At 39.9% G+C, this 18,145-nt stretch overlaps 1 protein-coding gene across 1 annotated transcript in view; it reads right to left on the bottom strand.

Moving 5' to 3' along the window:
- Positions 1–282: 282 nt before the first annotated feature.
- Positions 283–18,145, bottom strand: part of elmod1 (ELMO/CED-12 domain containing 1) — a 42,989-nt gene continuing 25,126 nt past the window's right edge. Inside the window, exons 5-9 of the mRNA XM_048597947.1 lie at positions 17,420–17,549; positions 8,911–9,044; positions 8,727–8,795; positions 7,966–7,989; positions 283–337 (exon numbers count right to left, since the gene is read on the bottom strand). Of these exons, the coding sequence (XP_048453904.1) occupies positions 283–337; positions 7,966–7,989; positions 8,727–8,795; positions 8,911–9,044; positions 17,420–17,549 (412 nt within the window). The remainder of the gene's footprint in view (positions 338–7,965; positions 7,990–8,726; positions 8,796–8,910; positions 9,045–17,419; positions 17,550–18,145) is intronic.

Here is an 18,145-nt window from a genome sequence, read left to right on the forward strand (position 1 = left end):
TCTGCTGTCACCATGCTCAAAGACAAAATTTATTCAAAACTGGGCACCCATTACAGGATGTTCCTAGCATGGTTTGGTTGCAAATTGTTGACTTACAAGCAAATCCACCTTTGACAATAAATAAATTAAAAATGGTGTATTTTCACTTAGAAATATATATCATCCTCGATGAATGTTATTTCCCAAATTTTTTTTAAAGCCAAAGTTTTAGCAACAATGCATGCCACAATTTATTATTTGGCTTGTTAATCTTCTTTCCTACGAGCACACACCAGTAAATACTCACCCAATTGCCTGATCATTTTTTTTCTTTTCCCATTCCTTTGTATTCATTTTGCTGTTTGAAAAAAAATAAAAACAAATTAATTTTCACAATCCAACATGCACTTGCTCATTCAAAATCAACTTGTGCTATATTAATTGCTTCAAATACATGGCAAGCAATTCAAATTTTAGTCACAAACAACTGCACATATTCGAAACTGAACACATTTTCTAGGTCTTGAGTGTATGTCAAGGCTACCCGTATCAGGCATGGAGCAAATCAGGCCTGAAAGTTGGCGCATTTTATTTTGCTCTGACCAATTCATTTATTGCTTCTAAATCAGTAAGTTCATGTGAAAATCATTTCCCAAGATAAATAGTGAGAGATTAAAATTAAACAATGAGATGGATGGAAATTGGGAACAAAGCAATTGATGAAATACTCAGCAGCTCCATCAATTCTTAAAGGAAGATGGCTGATTAAGGTTTTGTATAGAAATCCTAGAACTGAAGAGGGAAAGAAGGCAGGTTACTTTATAGGACTGATCTACACAAAGAGGGAAGAACTTTAAGTGGTGCTATGCCTCATGAAACTTCTATTAATTTTAAATTTGTTTTTGGTCTACTCCTGCTTCTCTTCCTTGTGTTCTGTTTCTTACCATTTTCTTCATTCCCTACTGAATTTTTGACCACCTGAAACTGGGTCAGGTAGGATACAACATTTTTTAAAAATCATGAAATGCGATCACACCTCAGTCACTTTTGGGTTTAACAAAGGCAGAAGAGAGGGCTGGCAGCCAACCTGCTCCCAGAAGATGCACTGACCAGTTAAATATTACAGTGAAGCTGGGAGCTTGAAATGCAACTTTTCTCATAGGTTTAATCCTGGTCAGCGAGGTTTACTAGGTCTTATAATGCCCAGCAGCAGAAAGGAAGCGTGACAGCTTTGGGAGAAAAGGCAAGTGCCTTTATAGCACTACATGCTGGCCAGGACAACCAGGCAGGTGTCTTTCAAGCTGATGATGAGTAGTACTGTTACTGAGAAATTCTTAATAGTTCACATCTGTCTGACATGTTCTGAACGTCGTGTTTGCTTTTTACATAATCATAGAATCCCTACTGTGCGGAAACAGGCCATTTGGCCCATTGAGTCCAAATCGACCCTCTGAAGAACTTCTCACCCAGACCCAAACTCCCCCCACCCACCCTATCCCAGTAACCCTACATTTCCCATGACTAATCAACCTAGTCTTCACATCCCTGGACACTATAGGCAATTTAGCATGACCAATCCACCTAACTTGCACATCTTTGGACTGTGGGAGGAAACCCATAGAACAACCAGCTCATCAGTACTGTTCTTGTTGTCAGAAGAGACTGTGAAATTTATACCAAGTTGACAGATTCAATGATGAGAGATTGAAATTAAGTAAATGGTCTTTTTTAAATCTAGAAGTTCGTTACTTGAACAACTCGGTATTATTAATAGTTTGCTGGCCAGTCCATAAAATTGAAACTAACACGGTTGGATTGATTGTTACGAGCTACAAACCCAGTTTCAGATAATCCTGTAAATCAGTTTCCTGAGAAACAGTGGGTGTCGCTAACATTGTCTCTAAGCTGCACGGCTATTGATGTTCTGCATATGCTGATCGGCGTGCCAATACGTTGACTTGCAGTTCTGCTGCTGTGCACAAACATTGGAGGAAAATATTACAGGAAACATAGGTAATAGTTGAAGAGCCAGTAGCAACTTGTACTATCTTAAATCATTCATTTATTGTATATTCAGATAAAGGCAAAATGTGCATGTGTAGGTTGGTTTGTAGATTCTGGAGGGTCGCAGTTGGTTTCTACACTTGCATGTAAAAGGGAAAAAGTGGGGCTTTCCAATTACAGGGGCAGGTAGGGTGGGGTGCTGTGTGGAATCAACACAGATATGGAAGCAAAGTTGTCAGTTGGGGTACAAACATTCCTGGTCCTCCCACTACTAGCAGCAGTACTGGAAAAGCATTTGCTGTTTCATCCAAGACAACAAGGTGCAGGGCTGGATGAACACAGCAGGCCAAGCAGCATCATAGGAGCAAGAAGGCTGACGTTTCGGGCCTAGACATTCATCAGATGAAGGGTCTAGGCCCGAAACGTCAGCCTTCCTGCTCCTATGATGCTGCTTGGCCTGCTGTGTTCATCCAGCCCTGCACCTTGTTGTCTCGGATTCTCCAGCATCTGCAGTTCCTACTATCTCTGCTGTTTCATCCAGTTGTTCCCCTCTGCCTACAACTGTCAGTTTTTCTGAAGCCTGACCAGCATTAAACTTGGAATAGAGACAGAATGTCTGAGTAATGCAGCTTCTTTAAAATATTTTAATGGATCAGCATCCTCCAAAAAGCAGATTAGCTATCTGCCCTCTGACCTATCTTCGTTACAAGTGAGTAGTTGGTATCGGGTTTCCTTTCTTTTATTTTTAACGTGCACCTGCCTCCTTCTATCTATGGAAGTTCCCCAATTCTGTTACTTCTAGTGGTTGTATTTTCTTAAATATGCTTAACTTCCAATGACTTCTGTTCAATGTTTCCTAATTGCACATTTTAAAAATATTTGCATGGCACAAAGTCTGATATCTGTATCTAATCAGACAAAGTATAGGAATATAGATGTTTTGGACATTAAATAAATAGACTTATAGGGGCAGCAAATTATCAGAAAATTTTAGTAAAGTTGCTTCAGCACAAAGAAATCTGCAAGGTAATTGTATATAAGGTGAACTTTACAGTTGCGTTTATGGTAGGAGGAAATAAAAAAAACTACCCACCTTGTGCAATGTGAAATATTTACTATACTACCCAGGCACAGAAGTGATGTTACACTTTGTCAGCAATCTAAAGATCCACCATGTCCATTAACCAGTTATAAAAAGTTTAAAGCTTATAGTAAAACTTCCACTCAAACACAGGAGGAATTTCAGTCCGTAAACACTTTTAAACTCTTATTTAGCATCAGTGGGAACGGAATTTTGCACAACCAAAAATAATCAGTATGTTAGATAAGAGTATCAATGTTTAATTAATACGTTTGAATTTTTTTTGGGCTAACAGAGGAATGATGAGGGGAATGCTGTTGATGTAGTGTTAATGGACTTCATAAAATGTCACACAATAGACCTGACAGCAAAGTTACAGCCTACTGAATAAAAGGGGACAGTAGCATGCATGCAAAATTGGCTCTGACAGAGAACAGTAGCGATTAATAGATACTTGTCAGATTGGAAGATAGTTTATAGTAGAGATCCCCCAGGGATCAGTATTACAACCCCTGTTCTTTGATACTTATAAATGACACAGACCTTAGCATACATTGTACTTAGACTTCCAGAAGGCATTTGATAAGGTGCCACATCAAAGGTTATTGCTGAAATAAAAGCTTAAGGTGTAGGAGCTAACATATTGGCACGGATAGAAGATTACCTCACTGGCAAGAAGAGCAGAGTGCCTGGAATGAATGGATTGATGTACGAGGAAAGGTTAGGCCTGTATCCTCTGTAGTTCAGAAGGGTCAGATGTGACTTAATTAAAACAAAAAAGATCCTGAGGGGACTTGACCTGGATGTTGAAGCTATGTTTCCTTTTGAGGGAGAATCCAAAACTAAGGTTCCTTGGCCATTTAAAACAAAAGAGATGAGAAATCTATTTTTCTCTCAGAGTTGAATGTCTTTGGAATTCCTTTCCTCAAAAGGCAGTGGATGCAAAATATTTAAATATGTCAAGATAGTAGGAGGCAAATTATTGATTACTAGGGGACAAAAGATTATCTGGAATATGTAGGAATATGGAATTGAGGCTAAAATCAGATCTTATTGAATGGCGGAACAAGCTCAAAGAGCCAAGTTCTGTGCTGTTACCTATCAGACCCTCAAAATTTGCAGAAGGTATAAAACCCAGGAGTATTGTCAACTGTGATGATACTGTAGCATTTCTAAAGGATGTAGACAGGTTCGCGAAATGACTGACAAGTAACGATGATATTTAAAGCAGAGCAGTGTATAGTGACTTATGTTGGCAGACACCCAGGTAGCTTGTGATATTTACCAATAACGATCAGTGAATACATTGCTGGACAGCACTATGCTATGTCAATGTCACACCTACACCATATGCCAGCACCTTATGCAGCTAATATAGTGAATGTGCTCCAACCACCTGGGCCACGTGTCAAAGATTAAGGAAATAAGCGCTCAGTCAAGTCCACAGGGACTGTCATCATTTAAGGGTGTTCCAGTCAGTGAAGACATCATCCAATCTCATTGCAGGAGTTTGAACACACACAGTCAGATGCTTCGGGTGTTTAGGATTGATTTCCACATCAATACTGTCTGAAATCAGGGCCTAGACAGTCCTGTAGGTCCAGGGCAACCAATCTAGGATCAGTGGTAAATCAGTTTAATTGCTGCACAGATATCAGTCAAGGGTATGATGATTCAGTTGGACAGGGTAGTCCTTTCAAGTCAGTCAGGAGGGCGTGCCATGGTCAGTCCTGGGGGTCTGTTGACTGAATGGGAGTTACCGGGTCCACTACCATGTGTGCAAGTTGGGGGATCTCAAATGTGGAAAAAATGGGGATTGGAGGCAATATGCTGCGATGTAGAGGGGATGATAATTGTCAGGCGTTGGGGGGAACCTCCACACAGATGGGAAATGAAAGAGCAATGGAGGGCACTTCTAAATTAAGAGAAGGGGTGAATGTATGGGGAAGACATCGACAATCACCATCATCCTGGCTTCAATGGTGGGATAGGGCATCGTGATGTTTGGCATGTCCGAGCCGTAGGCCTGCAGTTCAAAAGGTAAAGTGGAGACATGATTACTTAAATGGAAGCGTTGCATGGGAACATGTAGAAGTTCAAACCTGATGCAGTTGATTTGGGATGCAAGGAAGAAAGGAATATGAAGGATTTGGGAGACGGTCATTTAGATTGATTCTCAGGCTCTGCCTATCATTCTAAAGCACTATATCTGTATCTGTTGTCTTCTTTCCTCATCAAAATTGTAAATGCACAATGGAAATGCAAAGCAGCTGCCACCACACCTGGAGTGGGCACAGTAAGTTTTTCTTTAATGAGAGGGCGAGCGGGCTCTATTTGTGAGTGATGAGGAACATTTCAAGGGGCAACTGCATTAATCAAGCGCAACAGTACAGGTTAATGACATCGGTAATCACAGAATTCTGCATGTGAACTACATGTAGTGACCAATTATGCCAAATACAAATGCTGGCCCAAACAATCCTGATCATGTCATTGATCATTACAAACTGATCGTAGTCATCCCTGTGAAGCAGAAGTGATCACAGGAAGTGTCACCTGTGGACCACAATAAGTAAAGACAATCCAAGGTCTCAAAGGCTGCATAGGGCATGATGCTCTCAACTTTAACTAAATATTTGACAACTTTTATGAATATGCTGTCTTTTCTTGGGTGATGTTGGGGTGGGGCTCAAATGATTCTACCACACTTACCGTATTTGCATTGACATGGCTTGTGCTGCATGCATTAGAACAAAGTATATTGATGTCAAACGTCCATGTCTAGGCATCCCATGGCCCTCCTTGTTGGAATCCTCCATGTCCCACTGTTTTGTGGACTATGGTAAGCTATCATTTCTGACAGATTCAAATGCTGACTGCTCACATTACTAAGAATCTGTTGTGTTGCTGATATACCCCACTTAGGTTCATTGAAACCGTCATTAATGGATTTAGCCACAGCATGGGTTGTCGTCACTGTGACTGCTGCACAATGAAAGTACTGAGAAATTGAGGAGAAATGAATGGATCATCAAGCCCAGGACTGGCAGCAACCTCTAGCAGCTGCCAAACAACCTCCACATGAAGGTGCAAATGAAAGTTCCCTCAGGATGTCGAGGTATTGGAGGTCCAGTATCTATCATTTTCAATGTTATTTCTTCCACATGAGGAAGGCAGAATATTGCTACTGAATGAGAATAGGAACAATGACATTTGCTGGAGCAGGACTTGTGATCTGAAAGGGTTGGTGGCTATCCTACACTGGTGGCTGACAAAGTGAGAGCTGTATTAAAGTCTAAATGCAACTGGGGATCTCTGTGGGATCTCTCAATCTGCAAACTATGAATGTATGAAGACGTTTGTTCAAGACCACACTGCTTCATTTCCCTCCCCGTGGCAGGTCAGTGCTGCAGCCTGGACAGGCGGCTTTGCCAACATAGTTGGGATTACCCCACGGTATTGTGTCAAGAGCACCATATCAGAACGCGGCTGACTTCATCAATAGAAAAAGCGTTCCTTCTGGTCAATGTCCAAGTCATTAAGTAATCATCAGTACCGCATTTTAGATGTCTGCATTATGCCCTAGAAGCTGTCATGATGTCTGTATCAATGAGAATGCTCAGGTTGCTGCTTCATTTCAAAGCCCGAATGCCTGATAAGGATGGCTGCTGGGAAACAAGAGCTACCCTCTACAACCACGACTGATGATTCTGTTGTATAACCCTTGATTGAATCAGAGCATGGATACGGTGCAGCCCATTCTTCCATGAGGACCATGGTGAAGCAGAGTCAGGTGTCCCGAAGATGATGTTCCAATGCTTGGAATGGGTTGGGGACAGAGTGTGCTATGTAATACAAGCATGCAGTGCTCTGCACATTTGGTGGAGGGAAAGAAGCGACATGATGGTTGCTGAAGAACTTGAAGAGCAGGACCAGTCTTCCAAAGAGGGAAAAAATGTAAGAGGAAGACATTGAGCAGGAAGAAATCACATTAACCATGATAGAATGGTGCAGGATCAGGCTCAATAAGGCAAGTAGGATTTCTGCTTCCACAGGGGTGATAGGGGAATGGTACTTGGTGCAAGTTAGGACACAGGAAGCAGAAGTTTGGACACCTCAAATTTGTGAGATAAGAATATTGGAGAACAACCAAAAGTGCAATGGAACAGCTGAGTATAGAAGTAACAAAGTCACGAATAGGAGTTTATAATGTAACAAAATTTTAAACGACACCAAGGTGGTTCAGTTAGTTTAAGGCAGCTTGGACTACGTTTGATATCAGAATTTATCAATTATGTTTTGCAAAAATATGCAATGAATTTAATACCAGTAAACTAAAATTCTATGAGTCTGCACCTGAAACAGGAGAATCACGATTGTATTTCACATTTAATTATCTAGTACTTCAAAAGGGTACAATTTTAGTTTGCCTCCACACAGTTTGGGATGAGTATTTTAATAGATTTTATGATTAAAAATTATTTTAGAATAAATTAGATCAGTCATTTTATGGCCATGAATTGTAGCCAAAGATGTAACTGTTCACATAAAATTCATAAAATGGTCAAGTGTTATCAGATGATTCATCCACTCTAAACAAAGCCGAGTCTATTTTTAACCACTTTGTTATGAAATATAAATGTATGGTGATTGGTGATTTTTAGTTCTGAGATACTGACAATAACTAAAGAGTTAAATAGCAATTACGCTCAGAAATTATTTTCTTGCCATAGAGATGCTGATAATGAGGAATTCATACTTATTATAGTCAGATTCCTTTCCATTATTACATACAAAATAGGTTGCTCAACACTAATGTCTGTCCACACTATGATTATGAAACAATAAGAACTAATGCAAAGCAAAATACACATGAGTAACAAAGAAAATGACAGAAGTACCTCACATCTTCTTTGGTTAGTTCCCTAAAATAAAAGAACGATAATGAAAATATATGACAATGGACAATGAATATGATATTGTTACAATACGTAGACCTGCAATGAAGAAAAGGATGGGAGAAAACACGCAAATATACCACATTTGCCAAGTAATTGAACTCACTTCAAGTACAATTTCAGCATTGGTATCCCTAAATCATGTGATTTTGTTTGTGATTTTTTTAATGAATGGTTCAAGAGTGAAGTTACATTGGTGTAATTGAATCTGTCAATGTTACATAAATGAATGTTAGTAATATAGTTGTTATTTAGGAAGTCGATCACTTCATCGGTAAATTATTTTGATTTTCCAGATAACATATGGTGTTGAAAATTTCATCCTTTACCTTCCACTTGGAGTTAGGTGTAACAAATCAAACACATATCCCCATTTTTGTACTTCATACATGACATTTTAAAAAATGTGCTTTTCATATTCTTAATGTTTCAGTGTTTGTGTTTCAGTGATATATTCCAAGATGCTTTTATTTGCAGATGACCTTCAATAATATGAATTTTGCATATCGAATGAAAGAACCCTTTACAGTGTTTTAATTATAATATGTAGGGCTGAAATGAATTTAAACATTGTTACAAGTGCATGGTCGATGATAGCTTTAGAATAAAAATATGTCTACTTAAGGAGGTGATTAAATTTTAACCCACAGGGTAATATCAACATAATGCTAAATAAAGTATATGACCAAATATGAACGAGTTACCTGTACTTTGGTTGGTGAGAATCAAAAAGAACTTGGCGTGCAGTTGTATTGTCATGTTCTGCAAAAAAGCTGAACAAAAAAGGAAGGACATTTATATTATTTACATAATTCATACATTAAGCAGGTGAAGGGATAAACCAGATTTTCTTTTTGAAAACAACTATAGCTTATAATTTATACTTACACTAAGTTATATAGCCCCAACATCCCCATTCCTCTGAAGTCAGTCTTTGGGTCTTCACCTTGGAAACCTATTTCACACCATTGCTTGCTAATTCGACCATTCAATGTTACATCAGGCCGAAGGAAAGTCCACAGCTGACAGATTCATAGAAAACAAAAAAAAATTTAAATTAATACTGGAAGATGAATATACCACATAGAAGAGAGAAAGTGAAGTTAAACTATTATTAGTGCCTGCATGGCAGAAAATACAGCTAACACTGGTTTAATATTCCTAATGTATCGAAAACACAGTTGTCAATCACTTCCTTGTAGGAAAGCATACAAGGGTGGGCTGTGTTCCAGACCTGTATTATTTTTACACATTAAAAACTTATTGAAAGTAACTAGTTCAACATCGCTTTTCTAACTGATGACTCTTATTCACTTACTCTTGCATCCCTCTCTCATTGCTATCTGCTTCCAGCAAACCACGTTTCTAGCTTCCATCGCTTCAGTGTTTGTCATTCTTAACATTCCAGCTCACTGCTTACCCCTGCCTTTCCTTCCTCCCACTTACTGCTTTTCTCGCCATTTCATTCTTCAACCTTCTATTGTTCACTGATTACCTCTTCTGAGCTACTCACTTCCTCCTGCTCTCAACTCTTTTGCTGCTTCCCTCTCACCTCCTTCCTCCGAGCTCTTGCTCACAGGAGACGGAAGTGACAAGCAGTAGTTGGGGCTAAGAAAGAGAAGTTGCAACCAGGAACAAGTTAGGAAAAGTCAAGAGAGCAAAGACTGAGAAAGAGTGAGAAATGGTATAGAGAGGAGTGAGGGTGTCTGGAGAGGTGGCAAGTGAAATGGCAGGATGATTTAAAAAAAAAACGAGCATTTGCAGTTTCACCACAATTCTTAAAGCATGCACAATAACTGAGTTCAAATGGAAGCAGTGCTGTTTGAATAAGTTGCTAATAAACCATGCCAAAATAAAAGTACATTTTAATACAATGATATCTAATCATCTTGCACTACCACTATGCTGTATGTTCGACTTCAAACAGATCAAGCAACTCAGAACTAGGCATCCATGAGGTACTGTAAGAAGTTTTTATTAATCTATTTACATAATACATAATATGATCAAGCAGAGTCAGTATGGCTTTATGAATGGGAAATCATGCCTAACAAATGTATTAGATTTCTTTGAGGTGGCAGCAAGCAAGACAGACAAAGGGAAAGCAGTGGATGCACCATATTTGGCTTTTCATAAGGTGTTTGACAAGATACCATACATTACACAAGGTTTTGGAGGTACAACAGCGCTTTAGACAGAGATAAGGAGGAATTTCTCTCAGAGACCAGTAAATCTGTGTAATTATTTACTGGAAAGAAAGCAGTAGAGGCTGGATCATTAAGTATATTCAAGGCTGATTTTTGACCAGTAAGGGCATCATGGGCTATGGGGAAAGAAACAGCAAAGCAGAGTTGAGGATTATCAGATTAGCCACGATCTCATTGAATGGCAGAGTAAACTCAATGGGTCGAATGGCCCAATTCTGCTCCTGTGCCTTAAGATCCAATAGAACTGGAGATGTTTGCACAATATTCAGCAACATTCAGGATTCCTCAAATTCTGATATAGTTTGTCTCCATATGCAACAAGCCTGACAACATTCAAGCTTAGGCTGATAAGCACCAAGTAACATCCATGCCTCAATGCACTAGGCAATGACCATCTTCAACAAGAGGCGATCTTACCATTGTCACTTGATGTTAAATAACAGTCATTATTGTCAAATGCCCACCATCAATGATCCTAGGGTTACTATTGACGAGATCCTGGACTGGTCAAGCCATTTAAATGCAATGGTTACAACAGCAGATTAAAGGTTAGAAATTCTGCTATGTTTGATTCACTTCTTGTCTAGCACTTACGTCCAACAACACAAGAAGCTTGACAACGTCCAGGGCAAAGTCACTCACTTGACTGGCACCCATCCATCATCACTCCCTTCATCACTGATTTACAGTGACAGTAGTGTGAACCATCTAAAAGATGCCTGGCAGAAACTCACCAAGGTTCATTCTACAGCATCTTCCAAACCCACAACCTTTACCACATAGAAGGACAGGGGCAGAAGACGTGTGGGAACATTACTTCTAGCAAGTTCCCCTCCATGCCATACACCATCCCGATTTGGAATTACATTGTCATTCCTTTGCTATTGCTGGATCAAAATCCGAGAACTCTCTTCCTAACAGCGTTATGCATACACCTACACTGGGTCCTGCAGTGGTTCACAAAAGCAGCTCACCACTACCTTCTGCAGGGCAGTTAAGGTTGGATAATAAATGCCAGCCTAGCTGATGCACTCACATCCTATGAACGAACAAACAAAAAAAATTCGGGGAACAGGAAGTTCCAGTTGGTTTCCACTTATTTTTTATTTCAAAATATTCAATGCTGTCACAAAACAAGGCTTTTTGCAAGGTTTCCAATAGGCAACTCAGAAAAGTCAAAGGGTTTCTGAACAGTGAATTTTAAGTGGTTGCAAAAAGGCAGTCAGAAGAGAAGGTTGCTATGTTTGGAAACAAAAACAGAAATTGCTGGACAAACTCAGCAGATCTGGCATCTGTGGAGAGAAATCAGAATTAATGTTTCGGGTCCAGTGACCCTTCTTCAGAACTATGTTGCTATGTTTGGGCTACCCATAGTCCATTACAGAGAAACGGGGAGAAGAGGCCTCACCTCAGAAAGTCAAGAGTAGTCCAGAGAGCCATGGGATGGAGGTAAGAATTGTAGTTTGGGCTCAGGAAATGTCTTCTGTTCTGTGGGAGCTCAGAAGATGCCATGTGCGATTATTAGCTCAGTGCAGCTAAAAGCAAATGTGAAGGAATCCCAGTGTTTGCTTCATGCAGTTGAGTAAGATTTGAACTCAGACAAATGTCGGGGAAATACAAATATAGTGAAGCTAGCTGTCTGTGGGCAAGCTGAAATTGTACTTGTGAATCAGAGCTGCAGTCAGTTTCCTGAATCCTGAGGAGTGTGGCCCTGATTTCAGAAAGAAATACCAGAAAGTGAGTCATTATTGAGACAGACCATGACGGAGTAGCTTTTGAGGGAGTTCTGAAGCTGTGTTCAAAACAGAAGAAACTGGAATCCCTTGTAAAATTTTGATGAGATTTGATAACCCATAGTATCGCCAGTGTCTGGGGGTGAGTTGCTGAAGAACCCATGAGGTCCATTTTGACCAAACACGCTATTTTATGAGCTCTATAGGGTATTTGATCACAGCTTGTACTGTTACCCCTGTTTGCCTCAATACGTATTCTGGATGTTAAGATATAAACATTGAAGACTGCTTTTCTTTTCCAACATTATGTAGTAAAGTTTATTGTCGTTTGTTCAAAACCGTAGAATCTTGTGACATTATTATCTTAAGGACCAGGATTCTCAAAATTTGTTCTCTTTAAGAAAGGTTTCTGGTCCAGAACCATATTGCAATGTAAATTCGGCATTCTGTTCTGGGATCATAACACTTCTAAAAGCGTCCTCCTTTCTAAAAAAAAAACAGTCACAAATACCTTTAATTCAGTGTAAAAGAGAGACCAGGAGCATGCCGGAAACATGGAGGTTTTAGAAAAGGAAAAAAAATCAATTAATCTAAGAAATGGATGCAAAATCTAACGTGAAACTTGCAGAGCTTAACAAACAATTTTATTGTCATTTATCAAAAGTTCATTACAGGCTACAATAACAAATGTATGACAGATGCTGGGAAATGAATGAACGCAGAAAACGCCACAGGCACTCAGCAGGTCCAGAAGCATTCATTTTCCTTCTGCTCACTTTTTTTGGAAATGAATGTTGGTGACAATTCTATCTTCCCCATTTTTCTCTTTCAGGTCTTTCTTTTGTTCCAATGCTGGATCATTACTTTCATTTTACTTGGCATCATATCCTTTTAGTCATGTAAATGATCTCACTTTATCATTGTCCTTCCATTTTATTCTTCCCTCTCTCCCTTGTCTGCACGTAACACTTGTTACTTTTATTTCAGTGCTGTTGGAAGATTCTGAAATGGAAACACACTCTCTCTCCATGAATACTGACAGACCTTAAGTCTTTCCAGTACAGACAAGTTATTTTAATGGAAAATGGTTCATAGGGAAATTGAATAAAAAACAAATAGGAGAAGCAAATAAAAAAGTATGAGATTAAAAGGTAATCCTAAGTATTCCACAGGCATATACATTTATCTAAGATCCAGTGCTGATGAGAAAAAAAAATTTTGAATCTTCAACAAATGAACTTTATTGTCCAGGTATTCACCATCACAGGACAGTTGCTATGCTCAATGCCACAACTGAATTCTATCAGGGGAGGCAATGGCCTAGTGGTATTATCGCTGGACTGTTATTCCAGAGACCCAGATAATGTTCCAGGAACCTGGGTTTGAAACCTGCCATGGCAGATGGTGGAATTTGAATTCAAAATAAAAAAAAAACTGGAATTAATCGTCTAACGATGACCATGAATCTATTATTGGAAAAACCCATCTGGTTCATTAATTTACCTTAGGGAAGGAAATTGCCATCCTTACCTGGTCTGGCCTACATGTGATTCCAGACCTACAGCAACAATCCAGACTCTTAACTGCCCTCTGGGCAATTAGGGATGGGCAATAAATGCTGCTTGGCCAGTGACGCCCTCATCCCATGAATGAATATAAAAAGTAACATCGTTGAGAAGTTGATTACTTTGGAGTAACACAAGCATCGAGATAACAAAAGATTTCACAACAGATCAGTTAAGTGTAGCGATTGACTACTTTTGTGCTTTTCTAAAAAGTTTATTTTTGCAAGTGTAATTCAGCTCCCTGATAACAGAAAAAGGAATACATTAAGTATTTCTGCACCATGTCAATTGTACAACTGGTTAGACACCTGGCAGCTTACTTATCTCCACTAAATCGTATATTCAAGTAGCAATATTACAACTTTCATCCCTTGCCACAACTACATGACCTATTATTAAACGTTAAAAATTAATAAATAACTGGGTTTTAAAACCAAAAATGCTTAGCTAAGTAGTGCTCATGCATAACCACTTGTTCATAAAGCAACTTTTGTACATTTCCACTAAGAGATTTTCATGCAAATGTTTTTATTTAAAGAAAGCAAATCATTCAATTTGCAAAATATCACTCATTCTACAAATACAATAAGTCAGCTAAATTGGCTCCAATTTTTCCTTGTTACTGAAAACATTGCCAAAAAAGGCAGCAAGGTTCTCTAGGACCACTGCAATGTTTAATCAAGGGACTTCTCTAGATGGTAATACAGATTTTGTCTACTTATAATAGTTCTTTCATAGGAGATCATACTGCTATTAAGTCAGTGAAAGCCAATGGAATGACTTGGCAAAGTTAAGTGAAAAGCTGGAAAATTGACTCTTAAATACCATAAATTGGGCAGCAAGGTGTCATAGTGGTTAACACCGCTGCCTCATGGCACCAGGGAAAGTTGTGCAGGGTTAGTTGGATTGGCCATGCTAAATTGCCCTGTAGTGTCGAGGGATGTGTGGGTTAAATGGATTAGCCATGGTAAATCAGGTTACCGGGGCGGTGGAGAGGTAGGGCGCTGGGTCTGTGTGGGATGTTCTTCTGAGGGTCAGTGCTGACTTGATGGGCCAAACTGTAGGGTTCTAATGATTTTATACAACGTAAAACAATGGTGAAAAGAGGAGTAGGGTTGACGAAGTCAACTATATTTGCTCAGGAAAAAGATGGTGCCAAAGTCATAGCGAAAGAAGAGATGCTTGATTAGTTAAAAATTGAAAAGAGAAGGTATTAGATACACTGGCTGTATGCCAAGTTGATAAGTCACCAGGACCAAGTCTCAAGTATGACAGGAAGGTTAGGGTTGAAATTGCAAAGGCACTGGTCATAATTTTCTATTTCTCTATGTGTACACGCGTGGTGCCACAGCAACTTGTAAAAGTTGTACCTGTGTGCAAAAAAAAGGGGGAACAAAGGCTGGGAATTCTGTGGTTTGTAACTCTCCTCCTGACTCCCCGAAGCCCAGCACCCCTTACGCTATAGAGACAGATGTTCACTTCTGGCACCAATGATGCGAAGTATCAGTAGTCTATATCACCTGCAAGATTCACTACAGCAACTCACCAAGGCTCCTTTCACTTTCCAAATCCAGGACCTCTACATTTGGATGGACAAGAACAGTAGACACATGGGAATACCATGACTTGCAAGTTGTCCTTCAAATTGCATACCAATCTGATTTCAAGCCATATAGTGTTCCTCCAATGTCACTGTCAAAATTCTGGAACTCTCTCCCCAACAGTGCAGTTGATGCACCTCCTTCTGGAAAGGAGGTCACCAGATCACCTGAAGGGTCTTTAGGGATGGACCAGTGCTCACCTAACCAACAATTTCCACATCCATTGATAGAATGAAAAAAAGAGTAAAAGTTAAAAAAAAAAGTTCAATTCTAAAGAGGGTGTATGAAAAGAGGGACCTGGGAATAGATGTGCACAAATCACACAGACAGACAGATTCAGAACATAGTTAATGAAATGTACATGATCCAGGACTTAAAATAGGTATTAAGTACAAAGGTAAGGAAGTTATCATAGACCCCTATAAGAGACTGGCCTTTACTGGGACTTTGTGCCATTCTGGGCACCATACCATACCTGGGTTACACGATGGCTCAGTGGTTAGCACTGCTGCCTCACAGCACCAGGGACCTGGGTTCAATTCCAGCCTTGGCTGACTGTCTGTATGGAATTTGCACATTCTCCACGTGTCTGCATGGATTTCCTTCGGGTGGTCTGGTTTCCTCCTAGGTGAATTGGCCATGCTAAATTACCTATGATGTCCGGGGATGTGTAGGTTAGGTAGATTAGCCCTGGGAAATGCAGGGTTACAGGGATCTGGGTGGGATGCTCTTTGGAGTTGGTGCGGACTTGTTGGGCTGAATGGCTTGTTTCCACACTGTAGGGATTCAATGTTACCTAGGAAAGACATGAAGGTATTATGCATGAGAAAATCACATGAAAATCTTCAGTTCTGAAGATAGATCAGAGAAGGGTAGATTAATTTCCTTAGAAAAGAGGAAGGTTGACAGGAAATTTGATAGAGGTATTCAAGATCAAGAGGGGTCTGAACAGAAAAGATAGGGAAAAAAATATTCCCTTTGGTGGAGGGATCAAGAACTAGAGGTCAGCAATTTAAGGTTATTGATAAAATAAGGTGACATGAGGAAAAGCTTTATGCAGCATGGATCAGGATCTGGAATCCACAGCCTGAGAACATATATGCAGATTCAATTGCAGCTTTCAAAAGAGAATTAGATCATAAAAGGAAAAAGAAAGAGGACTACAACAGAAAAGAGGCAAGAGTGGCGCTAGGTGAACTGTTCTTGCAGAGATATATCACAGATGTGATAGGCTGATTGGTCTCCTTCAGTGCTGTAACTATTTTATGGCACAATGATACTCAAATGATTTACAAAACAGGGAACCAGAGGATTTTTAAAAAAAAAATTCACTCATGTGACATGGGCATCGCTGGCTGGCCAGCATTTCTTGCCCATCCAGAGTTGCCCTCGAGAAGGTGGTGGTGTGTTGCCTCCTTAATTGCTGCAGTCCACAAGTTGCAGGTAGACCCACAATGCCAATTGGGGGGGAAATTCCAGGACTTTGACCCAGTGACAGTGAAGGAATATCGATATACTTCCAAATCAGGATGGTGAGTAGCTTAGAGGGGAGCTTGCAGATGGTGGCATTCCCACATATCCCGTTGCCCTTGTCCTTCTAGATGCAGGTGATCATGGGATTGGCAGGTGCTATCTAAGGATCTTTGGCAAATTTCTGCCATGCATTCTGTATACAGTACCCATTGATGCATAATGGAGACTGGAGAGAGTGGATACTTGTGGATATGGTGCCAATCAAGCAGGCTACTTTGACCTGGATGGTGTCAAGCTTCTTGATGGTTGTTGGAGTCACACCAATCCAGGCTCGGGGAGAATATTCCATCACACTCCTTGTAAATGATGGACAGGCTTTGTGGAGTCAGGAAGTGAGTTACTCCCTCAGTACTCAAAGCCTTTGACCTGCTCTTGCAGTCACTGTGTTTAAATTGCAAGTTCAGTTGAGTTTCTGGTCAATGGTAAACGCCAGAATGTTGATCGTGGGGAATTCAGTAATGACAACACCATTGAATATCAAGCCACGGTGATTAGATTGTCTCTTATTGGAGATGGTCCTTGCCTGGCATTTGTGTGGCGTGAATATTACTTGCCACTTGTCAGCCCAAGCCTGGATATTGGCCAGATCTTGTCGCATTTGAACATGGACTGCTTCAGTGTCTGTGAAAAATTAGAATTAGGAACATAAAAAGACTTCAAAAAACACACTTCATGTGCCTAATATTGAAAAGAGTGGCACTGTATGGCAGAGGAAAGGAAACATTAAAGCAAAATAGGCAGTCTCTCCATACACTCACCTTCAACAGAGTTTCTTCATGGTGTGGATTTTCTGAATCATACTGATCTTTGCGGAGTTTTTCAACTTCTGCAATCAATCTCCTATATCCTACAATCTGTAGGAGACAGGCCTGCAGAGAAATCCCAAACCTTGACAGAATAAATTAGGAGTTTCAGTTCATCTATATTGAGAAACAAATATTATTTACATGTACTATTCATTTCCTTTGTCATGGCTTGGCAACAGTCAGTGCAATATTCTCTCTAGCTTTATGTTAATACTACATTGTGCCATCAATTATGTCACGAGACCACAAACGTGCATCTTATGTGCGACCCAACTGCCTTCAGTGGCCTCAATCACCTTGACTGGCACTGTCATCATGGCAGTGAGATCTTGATTTAAGATTTTAGCTCCCTCCTCATAATTTCTTGTCCATCATAAATGAGGACAATCCCGAATCAGTTCCTCAGATGTATCAAAACTCATTGTAGGTAAATTTACCCCTCCATGCTGTCAAAGCAGACATACAGGATCTGACAGGAGAGTGAGATTAAAATGAAGCCAAAAGTTTATGTGGCTTTGATTGCAGGAGGAAACATGTTCAGCCACAGTTCCTGTCCCAATAGCTAACTTGAGATTCCTATAAATATGTACATGTGGTAAAAGAGATCACTAGCACAGGATCCAGTTTGGAGGCTGGTGATGTCCTTTAATATTTATCTTAAGTCACTCAAGCTGGTAG

Source organism: Rhincodon typus, chromosome 6 (genome assembly GCF_021869965.1).
Source record: "Rhincodon typus isolate 14 chromosome 6, sRhiTyp1.1, whole genome shotgun sequence".
NCBI lineage: Eukaryota > Metazoa > Chordata > Chondrichthyes > Orectolobiformes > Rhincodontidae > Rhincodon > Rhincodon typus.